Source organism: Oncorhynchus masou, chromosome 20 (genome assembly GCF_036934945.1).
Source record: "Oncorhynchus masou masou isolate Uvic2021 chromosome 20, UVic_Omas_1.1, whole genome shotgun sequence".
Lineage (NCBI taxonomy): Eukaryota > Metazoa > Chordata > Actinopteri > Salmoniformes > Salmonidae > Oncorhynchus > Oncorhynchus masou.
This window is the reverse complement of record NC_088231.1, coordinates 29,484,652-29,507,151: the sequence shown is the minus strand read 5'-3', so window position 1 is coordinate 29,507,151 and position 22,500 is coordinate 29,484,652. Positions and strand designations below refer to the sequence as shown.

The window sequence follows — 22,500 nt, the reverse complement described above, 5'->3', positions numbered from 1 at the left end:
TAGCCTAGTGGTTAGAGTGTAGAGGAGGCAGGTAGCCTAGTGGTTAGAGTGTAGAGGAGGCAGGTAGCCTACCAGTTAACCCACTGTTCCTAGACCAGTTAACCCACTGTTCCTAGACCAGTTAACCCACTGTTCCACTGTTCCTAGGGTCCTGTGTGGCTCAGTCGGTAGAGCATGGCGCTTGCAACGCCAAGCGTCGTGGGTTCGATTCCCGCTGGGGCCACCCATATGTAAAAGTAGTGGCCCCAGCCGACTTGTAAGTCGCTTTGGACAAAAGCGTCTGCTAAATGGGATATATTATTATTATTATTTATTTTATATTATCCTAGACCAGTTAACCCCCTGTTCCTAGACCAGTTAACCCACTGTTCCTAGACCAGTTAACCCCCTGTTCCTAGACCAGTTAACCCACTGTTCCTAGACCAGTTAACCCACTATTCCTAGACCAGTTAACCCACTGTTCCTAGACCAGTTAACCCACTGTTCCACTGTTCCTAGACCAGTTAACCCACTGTTCCTAGACCAGTTAACCCACTGTTCCACTGTTCCTAGACCAGTTAACCCACTGTTCCTAGACCAGTTAACCCACTTTTCCCCGGTAGGACGTCATTGTAAATAAGAATTTGTTCTTAACTGACTTGCCTAGTGAAATAAAGGTAAAAAAATATATATATTAAATAAATATACTATACACATCTTGAATGACTTCTAGTAACGTGTGATTTAAAACATGGCTACTGATTGATCAACTCAATACATATCGATAGATATCAACCTGAATATGAATCTCTTTCCTGTTGTCTCACCTCCGTCCTCCCCTCTTTTAATCAAAACGTCAGGTGATCTATTCTCTGAACACCAAGAACGAAGAGCAGGAGGCGGCCCTTCAGGCCGTCAGCCACGCCCACCAGGAAGAGCTGAGGCGGATTACCACGGGGACGTGTACCGAGGGGGAGGAGTCGGTAGTGCTTAGGACACGCCTCTCAGAGCTGCAGGAAACTCTAGCTCAGGTACCCCGTCTGTCCGTCCAACATGCCCATCTGTTACCCAGTCTGTTCCACCACAGGTTAATTAACTCTGTGTGTCTCTACACCTCCAGGTTCAGGTAGACTTTGAGAGCTACCGTGTCCAGGCAGAGGAGAGGGATCGTGGGGTAGAGGCAGAGCTTAAGAGGGACTATGAGGAAAAGCTCCAGGCTCTGGGGCTGGAGAGACAGGAGACCCAGGCCCAACTCAACACGGCCCATGACGAGAGTCTACGACTGGGGAGAGAACTGGAGACGGCTGGGGAGTCTGTGCAGTGCCTGGAGGTTCAATGTGACGAACTACGGAGGAAAGGAGAAGAGGAGCGAGGGAAAGGGAAGGAGGAGGAGACGGAGAGAATGCGACTCCTCTCGGAGGAGGTGAAGACTCTGAGGAAAGGGAAGGAGCAAGCAGAGGAAGAGAGGGAGAGAGCAGTGAGAGAGGAGAGGGAGAAGTGGGAGACGAGGATGAAGGAGGTGACAGAGGAGAAGGAGGAGTTGAAGAGGAGCATGGAGGAGGCGCGCAGGGAGGAGAGACGGCAGTGGGAGGAGAGAGAGGAGGAGGAGAAGAGAGGGATGAGTACAGTACTGAGAGAGAGAGTGAGGAAGGCGGAGGGAGAGATGGAGGGCAGTCTGCAGCGACTCAACGAGAGCAAGAGACACGCTGCCAAACTACAGGGCAGAATACAGGTACTCACCCTATCAGAATACAGGTACTCACCCAAACAGAATACAGGTACTCACCCTATCAGAATACAGGTACTCACACTAACAGAATACAGGTACTCAGCCTAACAGAATACAGGTACTCACCCAAACAGAATACAGGTACTCACACTAACAGAATACAGGTACTCACACTAACAGAATACAGGTACTCACCCTAACAGAATACAGGTACTCACCCAAACAGAATACAGGTACTCACACTAACAGAATACAGGTACTCACCCTAACAGAATACAGGTACTCACCCTATCAGGACAGAATACAGGTACTCACCCTAACAGAATACAGGTACTCACCCTAACAGAATACAGGTACTCACCCTATCAGGACAGAATACAGGTACTCACCCTAACAGAATACAGGTACTCACCCTAACAGAATACAGGTACTCACCCTAACAGAATACAGGTACTCACCCTAACAGAATACAGGTACTCACCCTAACAGAATACAGGTACTCACCCTAACAGGACAGAATACAGGTACTCACCCTAACAGAATACAGGTACTCACCCTAACAGGACAGAATACAGGTACTCACCCTAACAGAATACAGGTACTCACCCTAACAGAATACAGGTACTCACCCTAACAGAATACAGGTACTCACCCTAACAGTACAGAATACAGGTACTCACCCTAACAGAATACAGGTACTCACCCTAACAGAATACAGGTACTCACCCTAACAGAATACAGGTACTCACCCTAACAGAATACAGGTACTCACCCTAACAGAATACAGGTACTCACCCTAACAGAATACAGGTACTCACCCTAACAGAATACAGGTACTCACCCTAACAGAATACAGGTACTCACCCTAACAGAATACAGGTACTCACCCTAACAGAATACAGGTACTCACCCTAACAGAATACAGGTACTCACCCTAACAGAATACAGGTACTCACCCTAACAGAATACAGGTACTCACCATAACAGAATACAGGTACTCAGCCTAACAGAATACAGGTACTCACACTAACAGAATACAGGTACTCACCCTAACAGAATACAGGTACTCACACTAACAGAATACAGGTACTCACCCTAACAGAATACAGGTACTCACACTAACAGAATACAGGTACTCACACTAACAGAATACAGGTACTCACCCTAACAGAATACAGGTACTCACCCTAACAGAATACAGGTACTCACCCTAACAGAATACAGGTACTCACCCTAACAGAATACAGGTACTCACCCTAACAGAATACAGGTACTCACCCTAACAGGACAGAATACAGGTACTCACCCTAACAGAATACAGGTACTCACCCTAACAGGACAGAATACAGGTACTCACCCTAACAGAATACAGGTACTCACCCTAACAGAATACAGGTACTCACCCTAACAGAATACAGGTACTCACCCTAACAGTACAGAATACAGGTACTCACCCTAACAGAATACAGGTACTCACCCTAACAGAATACAGGTACTCACCCTAACAGAATACAGGTACTCACCCTAACAGAATACAGGTACTCACCCTAACAGAATACAGGTACTCACCCTAACAGAATACAGGTACTCACCCTAACAGAATACAGGTACTCACCCTAACAGAATACAGGTACTCACCCTAACAGAATACAGGTACTCACCCTAACAGAATACAGGTACTCACCCTAACAGAATACAGGTACTCACCCTAACAGAATACAGGTACTCACCGTAACAGAATACAGGTACTCAGCCTAACAGAATACAGGTACTCACACTAACAGAATACAGGTACTCACCCTAACAGAATACAGGTACTCACACTAACAGAATACAGGTACTCACCCTAACAGAATACAGGTACTCACACTAACAGAATACAGGTACTCACACTAACAGAATACAGGTACTCACCCTAACAGAATACAGGTACTCACCCTAACAGAATACAGGTACTCACACTAACAGAATACAGGTACTCACCCTAACAGAATACAGGTACTCACCCTAACAGAATACAGGTACTCACACTAACAGAATACAGGTACTCACCCTAACAGAATACAGGTACTCACCCTAACAGAATACAGGTACTCACCCTAACAGAATACAGGAACTCAGCCTAACAGGGCAGAATACAGGTACTCAGCCTAACAGAATACAGGTACTCACCCTAACAGAATACAGGTACTCACCCTAACAGAATACAGGAACTCAGCCTAACAGGGCAGAATACAGGTACTCAGCCTAACAGAATACAGGTACTCACCCTAACAGAATACAGGTACTCACCCTAACAGAATACAGGTACTCACCCTAACAGAATACAGGTACTCACCCTAACAGAATACAGGAACTCAGCCTAACAGGGCAGAATACAGGTACTCAGCCTAACAGAATACAGGTACTCACCCTAACAGAATACAGATACTCACCCAAACAGAATACAGGTACTCACCCTAACAGAATACAGGTACTCACCCAAACAGAATACAAGTACTCACCCTAACAGAATACAGGTACTCACCCTAACAGAATACAGGTACTCAGCCTAACAGAATACAGGTACTCACCCTAACAGAATACAGGTACTCACCCTAACAGGGCAGAATACAGGTACTCACCCTAACAGAATACAGGTACTCACCCTAACAGGGCAGAATACAGGTACTCACCCTAACAGAATACAGGTACTCACCCTAACAGTACAGAATACAGGTACTCACCCTAACAGGACAGAATACAGGTACTCACCCTAACAGGATACAGATACTCACCCTAACAGAATACAGGTACTCACCCTAACAGAATACAGGTACTCACCCTAACAGAATACAGGTACTCACCCTAACAGAATACAGGTACTCACCCTAACAGAAAAAGGGGACTCACCCTAACAGAATACAGGTACTCACCCTAACAGAATACAGGTACTCACCCTAACAGGGCAGAATACAGGTACTCACCCTAACAGAATACAGGTACTCACCCTAACAGAATACAGGTACTCACCCTAACAGAATACAGGTACTCACCCTAACAGAATACAGGTACTCACCCTAACAGAATACAGGTACTCACCCTAACAGAATACAGGTACTCACCCTAACAGAATACAGGTACTCACCCAAACAGAATACAGGTACTCACCCTAACAGAATACAGGTACTCACCCTAACAGGACAGAATACAGGTACTCACCCTAACAGGACAGAATACAGGTACTCACCCTAACAGAGTACAGGTACTCACCCTAACAGGACAGAATACAGGTACTCACCCTAACAGGACAGAATACAGGTACTCACCCTAACAGAGTACAGGTACTCACCCTAACAGGACAGAATACAGGTACTCACCCTAACTGAATACAGGTACTCACCCTAACAGGACGGAATACAGGTACTCATACAGGTACTCACCCTAACAGGACAGAATACAGGTACTCACCCTAACAGGACACAATACAGGTACTCACCCTAACAGGACAGAATACAGGTACTCACCCTAACAGGACAGAATACAGGTACTCACCCTAACAGGACAGAATACAGGTACTCACCCTAACAGGACAGAAAACAGGTACTCACCCTAACAGGACAGAATACAGGTACTCACCCTAACAGACTACAGGTACTCACCCTAACAGGACGGAATACAGGTACTCACCCTAACTGAATACAGGTACTCACCCTAACAGGACGGAATACAGGTACTCACCCTAACAGGACAGAATACAGGTACTCACCCTAACTGAATACAGGTACTCACCCTAACAGGACGGAATACAGGTACTCACCCTAACAGGACAGAATACAGGTACTCACCCTAACAGGACAGAATACAGGTACTCACCCTAACAGGACAGAATACAGGTACTCACCCTAACTGAATACAGGTACTCACCCTAACAGGACGGAATACAGGTACTCATACAGGTACTCACCCTAACAGGACAGAATACAGGTACTCACCCTAACAGGACAGAATACAGGTACTCACCCTAACAGGACAGAAAACAGGTACTCACCCTAACAGGACAGAATACAGGTACTCACCCTAACTGAATACAGGTACTCACCCTAACAGGACGGAATACAGGTACTCATACAGGTACTCACCCTAACAGGACAGAATACAGGTACTCACCCTAACAGGACAGAATACAGGTACTCACCCTAACAGAATACAGGTACTCACCCTATCAGGACAGAATACAGATACTCACCCTAACAGGACAGAATACAGGTACTCACCCTAACAGGACAGAATACAGGTACTCACCCTAACAGGACAGAATACAGGTACTCACCCTAACTGAATACAGGTACTCACCCTAACAGAATACAGGTACTCACCCTATCAGGACAGAATACAGGTACTCAGCCTAACAGGACAGAATACAGGTACTCACCCTAACAGGACAGAATACAGGTACTCACCCTAACAGGACAGAATACAGGTACTCACCCTAACAGGACAGAATACAGGTACTCACCCTAACAGAATACAGGTACTCACCCTAACAGAATACAGGTACTCACCCTAACAGGACAGAATACAGGTAAATCAAATCAAATCAAATTTTATTTGTCACATACACATGGTTAGCAGATGTTAATGCGAGTGTAGCGAAATGCTTGTGCTTCTAGTTCCGACAATGCAGTAATAACCAACAAGTAATCTAACTAACAATTCCTAAACTACTGTCTTATACACAGTGTAAGGGGATAAAGAATATGTACATAAGGATATATGAATGATTGATGGTACAGAGCAGCATAGGCAAGATACAGTAGATGGTATCGAGTACAGTATATACATATGAGATGAGTATGTAAACAAAGTGGCATAGTTAAAGTGGCTAGTGATACATGTATTACATAAGGATGCAGTCGATGATATAGAGTACAGTATATACGTATGCATATGAGATGAATAATGTAGGGTAAGTAACATTATATAAGGTAGCATTGTTTAAAGTGGCTAGTGATATATTTACATCATTTCCCATCAATTCCCATTATTAAAGTGGCTGGAGTTGAGTCAGTGTCAGTGTGTTGGCAGCAGCCACTCAATGTTAGTGGTGGCTGTTTAACAGTCTGATGGCCTTGAGATAGAAGCTGTTTTTCAGTCTCTCGGTCCCAGCTTTGATGCACCTGTACTGACCTCGCCTTCTGGATGATAGCGGGGTGAACAGGCAGTGGCTCGGGTGGTTGATGTCCTTGATGATCTTTATGGCCTTCCTGTAACATCGGGTGGTGTAGGTGTCCTGGAGGGCAGGTAGTTTGCCCCGGTGATGCGTTGTGCAGACCTCACTACCCTCTGGAGAGCCTTACGGTTGAGGGCGGAGCAGTTGCCGTACCAGGCGGTAATACAGCCCGCCAGGATGCTCTCGATTGTGCATCTGTAGAAGTTTGTGAGTGCTTTTGGTGACAAGCCGAATTTCTTCAGCCTCCTGAGGTTGAAGAGGCGCTGCTGCGCCTTCTTCACGATGCTGTCTGTGTGAGTGGACCAATTCAGTTTGTCTGTGATGTGTATGCCGAGGAACTTAAAACTTGCTACTCTCTCCACTACTGTTCCATCGATGTGGATAGGGGGGTGTTCCCTCTGCTGTTTACTGAAGTCCACAATCATCTCCTTAGTTTTGTTGACGTTGAGTGTGAGGTTATTTTCCTGACAACACACTCCGAGGGCCCTCACCTCCTCCCTGTAGGCCGTCTCGTCGTTGTTGGTAATCAAGCCTACCACTGTTGTGTCGTCCGCAAACTTGATGATTGAGTTGGAGGCGTGCGTAGCCACGCAGTCGTGGGTGAACAGGGAGTACAGGAGAGGGCTCTGGTATAGGGATTGATTGAATATGTCCGTAAACACACCAGCCAGCTGGTCTGCGCATGCTCTGAGGGCGCGGCTGGGGATGCCGTCTGGGCCTGCAGCCTTGCGAGGGTTAACACGTTTAAATGTTTTACTCACCTCGGCTGCAGTGAAGGAGAGACCGCATTTTTCCGTTGCAGGCAGTGTCAGTGGCACTGTATTGTCCTCAAAGCGGGCAAAAAAGTTATTTAGTCTGCCTGGGAGCAAGACATCCTGGTCCGTGACTGGGCTGGATTTCTTCCTGTAGTCCGTGATTGACTGTAGACCCTGCCACATGCCTCTTGTGTCTGAGCCGTTGAATTGGGATTCTACTTTGTCTCTGTACTGACGCTTAGCTTGTTTGATAGCCTTACGGAGGGAATAGCTGCATTGTTTGTATTCAGTCATGTTACCAGACACCTTGCCCTGATTGAAAGCAGTGGTTCGCGCTTTCAGTTTCACGCGAATGCTGCCATCATTCCAAGGTTTCTGGTTAGGGAATGTTTTAATCGTTGCTATGGGAACGACATCTTCAACGCACGTTCTAATGAACTCGCACACCGAATCAGCGTATTCGTCAATGTTGTTATTTGACGCAATACGAAACATGTCCCAGTCCACGTGATGGAAGCAGTCTTGGAGTGTGGAGTCAGCTTGGTCGGACCAGCGTTGGACAGACCTCAGCGTGGGAGCTTCTTTTTTTAGCTTTTGTCTGTAGGCAGGTATCAGCAAAATGGAGTCGTGGTCAGCTTTTCCGAAAGGGGGGCGGGGCAGGGCCTTATATGCGTCACGGAAGTTAGAGTAACAGTGATCCAAGGTTTTTCCGCCCCTGGTTGCGCAATCGATATGCTGATAAAATTTAGGGAGTCTTGTTTTCAGATTAGCCTTGTTAAAATACCCAACAACAATGAGTGCAGCCTCCGGATAAATGGTCTCCAGTTTGCAAAGAGTTAAATAAAGTTCGTTCAGAGCCATCGATGTGTCTGCTTGGGGGGGATATATACGGCTGTGATTATAATCGAAGAGAATTCTCTTGGTAGATAATGCGGTCTACATTTGATTGTGAGCAATTCTAAATCAGGTGAACAGAAGGATTTGAGTTCCTGTATGTTTCTTTCATCGCACCATGCCTCGTTAGCCATAAGGCATACACCCCCACCCCTCTTCTTACCAGAAAGGTGTTTGTTTCTGTCGGCGCGATGCGTGGAGAAACCCGTTGGCTGCACCGCTTCGGATAGCGTCTCTCCAGTGAGCCATGTTTCCGTGAAGCACAGAACGTTACAGTCTCTGATGTCCCTCTGGAATGCTACCCTTGCTCGGATTTCATCAACCTTGTTGTCAAGAGACTGGACATTGGCAAGAAGAATGCTAGGAAGTGGGGCACGATGTGCCCGTCTCCGTAGTCTGACCAGAATACCGCCACGTTTCCCTCTTTTTCGGAGTCGTGTTTTTGGGTCGCTGCATGCGATCCATTCCGTTGTCCTGTTTGTAAGGCAGAACACAGGATCCGCGTCGCGAAAAACATATTCTTGGTTGTACTGATGGTGAGTTGACGCTGATCTTATATACAGTAGTTCTTCTTGACTGTATGTAATGAAGCTTAAGATGACCTGGGGTACTAATGTAAGAAATAACACGTAAAAAAACAAAAAACTGCATAGTTTCCTAGGAACGCGAAGCGAGGCGGCCATCTCTGTCGGCGCCGGAAGTACTAACCATAACAGGACAGAATACAGGTACTCACCATAACAGGACAGAATACAGGTACTCACCCTAACAGAATACAGGTACTCACCCTAACAGAATACAGGTACTCACCCTAACAGAATACAGGTACTCACCCTAACAGAATACAGGTACTCACCCTAACAGGACAGAATACAGGTACTCACCCTAACAGAATACAGGTACTCACCATAACAGGACAGAATACAGGTACTCAGCCTAACAGAATACAGGTACTCACCCTAACAGAATACAGGTACTCACCCTAACAGAATACAGGTACTCACCCTAACAGAATACAGGTACTCACCCTAACAGAATACAGGTACTCACCCGAACAGAATACAGGTACTCAGCCTAACAGAATACAGGTACTCACCCTAACAGAATACAGGTACTCACCCTAACAGGACAGAATACAGGTACTCACCCTAACAGGACAGAATACAGGTACTCACCCTAACAGGACAGACTACAGGTACTCACCCTAACAGGACAGAATACAGGTACTCACCCTATCAGGACAGACTACAGGTACTCACCCTAACAGAATACAGGTACTCACCCTAACAGAATACAGGTACTCACCCTATCAGGACAGAATACAGGTACTCACCCTAACAGACTACAGGTACTCACCCTAACAGACTACAAGTACTCACCCTAACAGGACAGAATACAGGTACTCACCCTAACAGGACAGAATACAGGTACTCACCCTAACAGGACAGAATACAGGTACTCACCCTATCAGGACAGACTACAGGTACTCACCCTAACAGGACAGAATACAGGTACTCACCCTAACAGAATACAGGTACTCACCCTAACAGGACAGAATACAGGTACTCACCCTAACAGAATACAGGTACTCACCCTAACAGGACAGAATACAGGTACTCACCCTAACAGGACAGAATACAGGTACTCACCCTAACAGGACGGAATACAGGTACTCACCCTAACAGGACGGAATACAGGTACTCACCCTAACAGGACAGAATACAGGTACTCACCCTAACAGGACAGAATACAGGTACTCACCCTAACAGGACAGAATACAGGTACTCACCCTAACAGGACAGAATACAGGTACTCACCCTAACAGGACAGAATACAGGTACTCACCCTAACAGGATGGAATACAGGTACTCACCCTAACAGGACAGAATACAGGTACTCACCCTAACAGACTACAGGTACTCACCCTATCAGGACAGAATACAGGTACTCACCCTAACAGGACAGAATACAGGTACTCACCCTAACAGACTACAGGTACTCACCCTAACAGGACAGAATACAGGTACTCACCCTAACAGACTACAGGTACTCACCCTATCAGGACAGAATACAGGTACTCACCCTAACAGACTACAGGTACTCACCCTATCAGGACAGAATACAGGTACTCACCCTATCAGGACAGACTACAGGTACTCACCCTAACAGGACAGAATACAGGTACTCACCCTAACAGGATGGAATACAGGTACTCACCCTAACAGGATGGAATACAGGTACTCACCCTATCAGGACAGAATACAGGTACTCACCCTAACAGGACAGAATACAGGTACTCACCCTAACAGGACAGAATACAGGTACTCACCCTAACAGAATACAGGTACTCACCATAACAGAATACAGGTACTCACCCTAACAGAATACAGGTACTCACCCTAACAGAATACAGGTACTCACCCTAACAGAATACAGGTACTCAGTCTAACAGAATACAGGTACTCACCCTAACAGGACAGAATACAGGTACTCAGCCTAACAGAATACAGGTACTCACCCTAACAGAATACAGGTACTCACCCTAACAGAATACAGGTACTCACCCGAACAGGACAGAATACAGGTACTCACCCTAACAGAATACAGGTACTCACCCAAACAGAATACAGGTACTCACCCTATCAGAATACAGGTACTCACCCAAACAGAATACAGGTACTCACCCTAACAGAATACAGGTACTCACCCGAACAGGACAGAATACAAGGTACTCACACTGTGGTTTTACTATCATTTTGGGGAACAAAAACATTTATTCCCATTCAAAATCATTTTTCCCCTGACCCGTAATCCTAACCCGAACCCCAAACCCTAAAACGAAACACAAACCAAACCCCTAACTGTGTGAACCTCACCCTGCTACTTCCTGTTTCCCTGTGTGAACCTTATCGTGCAAATTTCCTCTATTTACCAAATCACGAGAGCAAACTACACACAAGTCAGAGTTATCACAAAGTCCCATCTTTAATTATATGAGCTCCATCACAACCCTGTGACTCTCAGATCAATTCAGTATCTATCAATGAATTCTCTGAGAGTCCCTTACACATTGCAACTGAGATCCTTTATAGCAAAGACACACATAATAGCCAGACAGCATTGGCCATAATTTATCGTTCAGCTTTGTCTCCTAAACTATGTTCTTTTCTCAAACTCAGAACCATAAACCAATCCTCCATATCAACAGGCATATATCAAATCCATCTTGACAAGATCACAGAGACACACTGACTGGCACACAGACATCGTGGAGCCAAGAGATACACGCTTGACCTCTCCCCTCTCTGCGGCCCAAGCAACTTAGTCCTGACAGAGAACAGATACTGCAACCCTGCCACAGTATTATACAAAAATAGACATTCTGATGAGAAGTAACTTACAAACATATGATGAATATAAAACATCTTACCGATGTTACCAACTAATTCTGATTATTCCCCAACAACCTCACCCTCTACTTCCTGTTTCCCTGTGTGAACCTCATCCTCTACTTCCTGTTTCCCTGTGTTAACCTCACCCTCTACTTCCTGTTTCCCTGTGTGAACCTCACCCTCTACTTCCTGTTTCCCTGTGTGAAGCTCACCTACTACTTCCTGTTTCCCTGTGTGAAGCTCACCCTCTACTTCCTGTTTCCCTGTGTGAACCTCACCCTCTACTTCCTGTTTCCCTGTGTGAAACTCACCCTGTTTCTGTGTTAACCTCACCCTCTACTTCCTGTTTCCCTGTGTGAACCTCACCCTCTACTTCCTGTTTCCCTGTGTGAACCTCATCCTCTACTTCCTGTTTCCCTGTGTTAACCTCACCCTCTACTTCCTGTTTCCCTGTGTGAACCTCACCCTCTACTTCCTGTTTCCCTGTGTGAAGCTCACCCTCTACTTCCTGTTTCCCTGTGTGAAGCTCACCCTCTACTTCCTGTTTCCCTGTGTTAACCTCACCCTCTACTTCCTGTTTCCCTGTGTGAACCTCACACTCTACTTCCTGTTTCCCTGTGTTAACCTCACCCTCTACTTCCTGTTTCCCTGTGTGAACCTCACCCTCTACTTCCTGTTTCCCTGTGTAAATCTCACCCTCTACTTCCTACAATCTCTCTCTCTCTCTAGGACCTGGAGGAGGAGTTGGAGTCGGGGAGGAGGCGTGTCTCGGGGGCAGAGGGTGGGGCTAAGAGGGCATGGGAGGAGTTAGTCGTGGCCAAAGAGAGACTACTGCTGCAGGAGGAGGAGCTGCAGAGCAAATCAGGTAATCAATCAACTAATCAAGCAATTAATACATTAATACATTAATGCAAAAATACATTAATAAAACTATCTAAGCATCAATCAATCAATTAACACGTAAATACATTATAAAACAATCTATGAATCAATCAATTAATCAATTAATCCATCAATACATTAATAAAACAATCTATGAATTAATCAATCAATTAATCAATTATTCAAATAATTAATCAATGATTACATAAATACATTCATAAAGCAACCTATGAATCAATCAACCAATTAATCAATTATTCAATCAAACAATTAATACACCAATCAATCAACCAATCACTCAATCCATTAATCGATAAATCAATCAACCATCCAATAATTGTATCAATCATTCAATAAAGGAGTTTAAAATGTAATGTAACGTGTATGTCCTTCTGTGAACGTATTTGTGCATTCCGTGTGTGTGTGTGTGTGTGTCAGAGGAGCTGCTGAGTCGTGGTGTGTGTGAGGGGTGTGTGTGTGTGAACGTGGAGGAGTTGAAAGGTCAGGTGAACAAACTGCAGAGCAGGAACAGAGAGCTGGAGTTGCAGAGCAGCGGGAGAAACAACGACTACGCCAGACAGGTAGACACACACACAGACACACACACACTCACACGCACACACACACACACACACACACACACACACACACACACACACACACACACACACACACACACACACACACACACACACACACACACACACACACACACACACACACACACACACACCAACTTTGAACTTTGAATGAATTCCAGTAATGTGACAACATTCTGACCGTGTGCTCGTGTGTATGTGCGTGCGTGTGAGTGTGTGTGTGTGTGTGTGTGTGTGTGTGTGTGTGTGTGTGTGTGTGTGTGTGTGTGTGTGTGTGTGTGTGTGTGTGTGTGTGTGTGTGTGTGTGTGAGTGTGTGTGTGTGTGTGTGTGTGTGCGTGTGAGTGTGTGTGTGTGTGTGTGTGTGTGTGTGTGTGTGTGTGTGTGTGTGTGTGTGTGTGTGTGTGTGTGTGTGTGTGTGTGTGTGTGTGTGTGTGTGTGTGTGTGTGTGTGTGTGTGTGTGTGTGTGTGTGTGTGTGTGTGTGTGTCCAGCATGCGGAGGCCCTGGCTAGTCTGCGTTCTGAGATGGTGAGGGCTCAGTCAGAGGAGCTCCGGAGAGAACGGAAACACGCGGAGGTGGACAAGGAACAAATGCAGAAAGAGAGAGAAGAAGAGAGAGAACACCTGCAGAAAGAGAGAGAAGAAGAGAGAGACAGACTGCAGAAAGAGAGAGAAGAAGAGAGAGACAGACTGCAGAAAGAGAGAGAAGAAGAGAAAGACAGACTGCAGAAAGAGATAGAAGAAGAGAGAGCACGCCTGCAGAAAGAGATAGAAGAAGAGAGAGAACACCTGCAGAAAGAGAGAGAAGAAGAGAGAGAACACCTGCAGAAAGAGATAGAAGAGGTGAAAGGAAGAGTGACAACACAGATGGAAGGAAACACGGAGCGAGTGGAGGAGCAGAGAGAGAGTCTGAACCAGGAGAAGAAGAGATTGGCAGAGCAGGCGAACAAGGAAAGGAAGAGATTGAAGGAGCAGGCGGACGAGGAAAGGAAGAGATTGAAGGAGCAGGTGAAGAAGGCGATAGAAGAGGTGATGAGGAAACATGCAGCTGAGCTCCACAACGCCCAGGAAGCACTGAGGAAAAACCAAGAGGTATCACACACTGGAGACAGCTGGTCTAACTGGGTCCAGACAGAACCAGACAGCTAGTCTGACTGGGTCCAGACAGAACCAGACAGCTGGTCTGACTGGGTCCAGACAGAACCGGACAGCTGGTCTGACTGGGTCCAGACAGAACCAGACATTACAGACAGCTGGTCTGACTGGGTCCAGACAGAACCAGACATTACAGACAGCTGGTCTGACTGGGTCCAGACAGAACCAGACATTACAGACAGCTAGTCTGACTGGGTCCAGACAGAACCAGACATTACAGACAGCTGGTCTGACTGGGTTCAGACAGAACCAGACATTACAGACAGCTGGTCTGACTGGGTCCAGACAGAACCAGACATTACAGACAGCTAGTCTGACTGGGTCCAGACAGAACCAGACATTACAGACAGCTGGTCTGACTGGGTCCAGACAGAACCAGACATTACAGACAGCTGGTCTGACTGGGTCCAGACAGAACCAGACATTACAGACAGCTGGTCTGATTGGGTCCAGACAGAACCAGACATTACAGACAGCTGGTCTGACTGGGTCCAGACAGAACCAGACATTACAGACAGCTGGTCTGACTGGGTCCAGACAGAACCAGACATTACAGACAGCTGGTCTGACTGGGTCCAGACAGAACCAGACATTACAGACAGCTGGTCTGACTGGGTCCAGACAGAACCAGACATTACAGACAGCTAGTCTGACTGGGTCCAGACAGAACCAGACATTACAGACAGCTGGTCTGACTGGGTCCAGACAGAACCAGACATTACAGACAGCTGGTCTGGGTCCAGACAGAACCAGACATTACAGACAGCTGGTCTGACTGGGTCCAGACAGAACCAGACATTACAGACAGCTGGTCTGACTGGGTCCAGACAGAACCAGACATTACAGACAGCTGGTCTGACTGGGTCCAGACAGAACCAGACATTACAGACAGCTGGTCTGACTTGGTCCAGACAGAACCAGACATTACAGACAGCTGGTCTTACTGGGTCCAGACAGAACCAGACATTACAGACAGCTATTCTGACTGGGTCCAGACAGAACCAGACATTACAGACAGCTGGTCTGACTGGGTCCAGACAGAACCAGACATTACAGACAGCTAGTCTGACTGGGTCCAGACAGAACCAGACATTACAGACAGCTGGTCTGACTGGGTCCAGACAGAACCAGACATTACAGACAGCTAGACTGACTGGGTCCAGACAGAACCAGACATTACAGACAGCTGGTCTGACTGGGTCCAGACAGAAGCAGACATTACAGACAGCTAGTCTGGGTCCAGACAGAACCAGACATTACAGACAGCTGGTCTGACTGGGTCCAGACAGAACCAGACGTTACAGACAGCTGGTCTGACTGGGTCCAGACAGAACCAGACATTACAGACAGCTGGTCTGACTGGGTCCAGACAGAACCAGACATTACAGACAGCTAGTCTGACTGGGTCCAGACAGAACCAGACATTACAGACAGCTGGTCTGGGTCCAGACAGAACCAGACATTACAGACAGCTGGTCTGGGTCCAGACAGAACCAGACATTACAGACAGCTAGTCTGGGTCCAGACAGAACCAGACATTACAGACAGCTAGTCTGACTGGGTCCAGACAGAACCAGACATTACAGACAGCTAGTCTGACTGGGTCCAGACAGAACCAGACATTACAGACAGCTGGTCTGGGTCCAGACAGAACCAGACATTACAGACAGCTGGTCTGGGTCCAGACAGAACCAGACATTACAGACAGCTGGTCTGGGTCCAGACAGAACCAGACATTACAGACAGCTGGTCTGGGTCCAGACAGAACCAGACATTACAGACAGCTGGTCTGACTGGGTCCAGACAGAACCAGACATTACAGACAGCTGGTCTGACTGGGTCCAGACAGAACCAGACATTACAGACAGCTAGTCTGACTGGGTCCAGACAGAACCAGACATTACAGACAGCTAGTCTGACTGGGTCCAGACAGAACCAGACATTACAGACAGCTGGTCTGACTGGGTCCAGACAGAACCAGACATTACAGACAGCTGGTCTGACTGGGTCCAGACAGAACCAGACATTACAGACAGCTGGTCTGACTGGGTCCAGACAGAACCAGACATTACAGACAGCTGGTCTGACTGGGTCCAGACAGAACCAGACATTACAGACAGCTGGTCTGACTGGGTCCAGACAGAACCAGACGTTACAGACAGCTGGTCTGTGTCCAGACAGAACCAGACATTACAGACAGCTGGTCTGTGTCCAGACAGAACCAGACATTACAGACAGCTGGTCTGGGTCCAGACAGAACCAGACATTACAGACAGCTAGTCTGACTGGGTCCAGACAGAACCAGACATTACAGACAGCTGGTCTGGGTCCAGACAGAACCAGACATTACAGACAGCTGGTCTGACTGGGTCCAGACAGAACCAGACATTACAGACAGCTGGTCTGGGTCCAGACAGAACCAGACATTACAGACAGCTGGTCTGACTGGGTCCAGACAGAACCAGACATTACAGACAGCTAGTCTGACTGGGTCCAGACAGAACCAGACATTACAGACAGCTGGTCTGGGTCCAGACAGAACCAGACATTACAGACAGCTGGTCTGACTGGGTCCAGACAGAACCAGACATTACAGACAGCTGGTCTGACTGGGTCCAGACAGAACCAGACATTACAGACAGCTGGTCTGGGTCCAGACAGAACCAGACATTACAGACAGCTGGTCTGACTGGGTCCAGACAGAACCAGACATTACAGACAGCTGGTCTGACTGGGTCCAGACAGAACCAGACATTACAGACAGCTGGTCTGGGTCCAGACAGAACCAGACATTACAGACAGCTAGTCTGACTGGGTCCAGACAGAACCAGACATTACAGACAGCTGGTCTGACTGGGTCCAGACAGAACCAGACATTACAGACAGCTGGTCTGACTGGGTCCAGACAGAACCAGACATTACAGACAGCTGGTCTGACTGGGTCCAGACAGAACCAGACATTACAGACAGCTGGTCTGACTGGGTCCAGACAGAACCAGACATTACAGACAGCTGGTCTGGGTCCAGACAGAACCAGACATTACAGACAGCTGGTCTGACTGGGTCCAGACAGAACCAGACATTACAGACAGCTGGTCTGACTGGGTCCAGACAGAACCAGACATTACAGACAGCTGGTCTGGGTCCAGACAGAACCAGACATTACAGACAGCTGGTCTGACTGGGTCCAGACAGAACCAGACATTACAGACAGCTGGTCTGACTGGGTCCAGACAGAACCAGACATTACAGACAGCTGGTCTGGGTCCAGACAGAACCAGACATTACAGACAGCTAGTCTGACTGGGTCCAGACAGAACCAGACATTACAGACAGCTGGTCTGACTGGGTCCAGACAGAACCAGACATTACAGACAGCTGGTCTGACTGGGTCCAGACAGAACCAGACATTACAGACAGCTGGTCTGACTGGGTCCAGACAGAACCAGACATTACAGACAGCTGGTCTGACTGGGTCCAGACAGAACCAGACATTACAGACAGCTGGTCTGACTGGGTCCAGACAGAACCAGACATTACAGACAGCTGGTCTGACTGGGTCCAGACAGAACCAGACATTACAGACAGCTGGTCTGACTGGGTCCAGACAGAACCAGACATTACAGACAGCTGGTCTGACTGGGTCCAGACAGAACCAGACGTTACAGACAGCTGGTCTGTGTCCAGACAGAACCAGACATTACAGACAGCTAGTCTGACTGGGTCCAGACAGAACCAGACATTACAGACAGCTGGTCTGGGTCCAGACAGAACCAGACATTACAGACAGCTGGTCTGGGTCCAGACAGAACCAGACATTACAGACAGCTGGTCTGACTGGGTCCAGACAGAACCAGACATTACAGACAGCTGGTCTGACTGGGTCCAGACAGAACCAGACATTACAGACAGCTGGTCTGACTGGGTCCAGACAGAACCAGACATTACAGACAGCTGGTCTGGGTCCAGACAGAACCAGACATTACAGACAGCTGGTCTGACTGGGTCCAGACAGAACCAGACATTACAGACAGCTGGTCTGACTGGGTCCAGACAGAACCAGACATTACAGACAGCTGGTCTGGGTCCAGACAGAACCAGACATTACAGACAGCTGGTCTGACTGGGTCCAGACAGAACCAGACATTACCAGACAGAACCAGACATTACAGACAGCTGGTCTGACTGGGTCCAGACAGAACCAGACATTACAGACAGCTGGTCTGGGTCCAGACAGAACCAGACATTACAGACAGCTAGTCTGACTGGGTCCAGACAGAACCAGACATTACAGACAGCTGGTCTGACTGGGTCCAGACAGAACCAGACATTACAGACAGCTGGTCTGACTGGGTCCAGACAGAACCAGACATTACAGACAGCTGGTCTGACTGGGTCCAGACAGAACCAGACATTACAGACAGCTGGTCTGACTGGGTCCAGACAGAACCAGACATTACAGACAGCTGGTCTGACTGGGTCCAGACAGAACCAGACATTACAGACAGCTGGTCTGACTGGGTCCAGACAGAACCAGACATTACAGACAGCTGGTCTGACTGGGTCCAGACAGAACCAGACATTACAGACAGCTGGTCTGACTGGGTCCAGACAGAACCAGACATTACAGACAGCTGGTCTGTGTCCAGACAGAACCAGACATTACAGACAGCTAGTCTGACTGGGTCCAGACAGAACCAGACATTACAGACAGCTGGTCTGGGTCCAGACAGAACCAGACATTACAGACAGCTGGTCTGGGTCCAGACAGAACCAGACATTACAGACAGCTGGTCTGGGTCCAGACAGAACCAGACATTACAGACAGCTGGTCTGACTGGGTCCAGACAGAACCAGACATTACAGACAGCTGGTCTGGGTCCAGACAGAACCAGACATTACAGACAGCTGGTCTGACTGGGTCCAGACAGAACCAGACATTACAGACAGCTAGTCTGACTGGGTCCAGACAGAACCAGACATTACAGACAGCTGGTCTGACTGGGTCCAGACAGAACCAGACATTACAGACAGCTGGTCTGACTGGGTCCAGACAGAACCAGACATTACAGACAGCTAGTCTGACTGGGTCCAGACAGAACCAGACATTACAGACAGCTAGTCTGACTGGGTCCAGACAGAACCAGACATTACAGACAGCTAGTCTGACTGGGTCCAGACAGAACCAGACATTACAGACAGCTAGTTTGACTGGGTCCAGACAGAACCAGACATTACAGACAGCTGGTCTGACTGGGTCCAGACAGAACCAGACATTACAGACAGCTGGTCTGACTGGGTCCAGACAGAACCAGACATTACAGACAGCTGGTCTGGGTCCAGACAGAACCAGACATTACAGACAGCTGGTCTGACTGGGTCCAGACAGAACCAGACATTACAGACAGCTGGTCTGACTGGGTCCAGACAGAACCAGACATTACAGACAGCTGGTCTGACTGGGTCCAGACAGAACCAGACATTACAGACAGCTAGTCTGACTGGGTCCAGACAGAACCAGACATTACAGACAGCTGGTCTGACTGGGTCCAGACAGAACCAGACATTACAGACAGCTGGTCTGGGTCCAGACAGAACCAGACATTACAGACAGCTGGTCTGGGTCCAGACAGAACCAGACATTACAGACAGCTGGTCTGACTGGGTCCAGACAGAACCAGACATAACATACAGCTAGTCTGACTGGGTCCAGACAGAACCAGACATTACAGACAGCTAGTCTGGGTCCAGACAGAACCAGACATTACAGACAGCTGGTCTGGGTCCAGACAGAACCAGACATTACAGACAGCTGGTCTGACTGGGTCCAGACAGAACCAGACATTACAGACAGCTGGTCTGGGTCCAGACAGAACCAGACATTACAGACAGCTAGTCTGACTGGGTCCAGACAGAACCAGACATTACAGACAGCTGGTCTGACTGGGTCCAGACAGAACCAGACATTACAGACAGCTGGTCTGGGTCCAGACAGAACCAGACATTACAGACAGCTGGTCTGACTGGGTCCAGACAGAACCAGACATTACAGACAGCTAGTCTGACTGGGTCCAGACAGAACCAGACATTACAGACAGCTGGTCTGACTGGGTCCAGACAGAACCAGACATTACAGACAGCTGGTCTGACTGGGTCCAGACAGAACCAGACATTACAGACAGCTGGTCTGACTGGGTCCAGACAGAACCAGACATTACAGACAGCTAGTCTGACTGGGTCCAGACAGAACCAGACATTACAGACAGCTGGTCTGACTGGGTCCAGACAGAACCAGACATAACAGACAGCTAGTCTGACTGGGTCCAGACAGAACCAGACATAACAGACAGCTAGTCTGACTGGGTCCAGACAGAACCAGACATTACAGACAGCTGGTCTGACTGGGTCCAGACAGAACCAGACATTACAGACAGCTAGTCTGACTGGGTCCAGACAGAACCAGACATTACAGACAGCTGGTCTGACTGGGTCCAGACAGAACCAGACATTACAGACAGCTGGTCTGGGTCCAGACAGAACCAGACATTACAGACAGCTGGTCTGACTGGGTCCAGACAGAACCAGACATTACAGACAGCTAGTCTGACTGGGTCCAGACAGAACCAGACATTACAGACAGCTGGTCTGACTGGGTCCAGACAGAACCAGACATTACAGACAGCTGGTCTGACTGGGTCCAGACAGAACCAGACATTACAGACAGCTGGTCTGACTGGGTCCAGACAGAACCAGACATTACAGACAGCTAGTCTGACTGGGTCCAGACAGAACCAGACATTACAGACAGCTGGTCTGGGTCCAGACAGAACCAGACATTACAGACAGCTGGTCTGACTGGGTCCAGACAGAACCAGACATTACAGACAGCTGGTCTGACTGGGTCCAGACAGAACCAGACATTACAGACAGCTGGTCTGGGTCCAGACAGAACCAGACATTACAGACAGCTAGTCTGACTGGGTCCAGACAGAACCAGACATTACAGACAGCTGGTCTGACTGGGTCCAGACAGAACCAGACATTACAGACAGCTGGTCTGACTGGGTCCAGACAGAACCAGACATTACAGACAGCTGGTCTGACTGGGTCCAGACAGAACCAGACATTACAGACAGCTGGTCTGACTGGGTCCAGACAGAACCAGACATTACAGACAGCTGGTCTGACTGGGTCCAGACAGAACCAGACATTACAGACAGCTGGTCTGACTGGGTCCAGACAGAACCAGACATTACAGACAGCTGGTCTGACTGGGTCCAGACAGAACCAGACATTACAGACAGCTGGTCTGACTGGGTCCAGACAGAACCAGACGTTACAGACAGCTGGTCTGTGTCCAGACAGAACCAGACATTACAGACAGCTAGTCTGACTGGGTCCAGACAGAACCAGACATTACAGACAGCTGGTCTGGGTCCAGACAGAACCAGACATTACAGACAGCTGGTCTGGGTCCAGACAGAACCAGACATTACAGACAGCTGGTCTGGGTCCAGACAGAACCAGACATTACAGACAGCTGGTCTGACTGGGTCCAGACAGAACCAGACATTACAGACAGCTGGTCTGGGTCCAGACAGAACCAGACATTACAGACAGCTGGTCTGACTGGGTCCAGACAGAACCAGACATTACAGACAGCTAGTCTGACTGGGTCCAGACAGAACCAGACATTACAGACAGCTGGTCTGACTGGGTCCAGACAGAACCAGACATTACAGACAGCTGGTCTGACTGGGTCCAGACAGAACCAGACATTACAGACAGCTAGTCTGACTGGGTCCAGACAGAACCAGACATTACAGACAGCTAGTCTGACTGGGTCCAGACAGAACCAGACATTACAGACAGCTAGTCTGACTGGGTCCAGACAGAACCAGACAT

General features: G+C 48.0%; 1 protein-coding gene across 1 annotated transcript in view; it reads left to right on the top strand.

Moving 5' to 3' along the window:
* The window catches only part of LOC135507232 (protein FAM184B-like), a 61,092-nt gene that overhangs the window by 7,701 nt on the left and 30,891 nt on the right, over positions 1-22,500 (top strand). Inside the window, 5 exon segments of the mRNA XM_064926824.1 lie at positions 840-1,010; positions 1,100-1,711; positions 12,691-12,826; positions 13,282-13,424; positions 13,933-14,532. Of these exon segments, the coding sequence (XP_064782896.1) occupies positions 840-1,010; positions 1,100-1,711; positions 12,691-12,826; positions 13,282-13,424; positions 13,933-14,532 (1,662 nt within the window).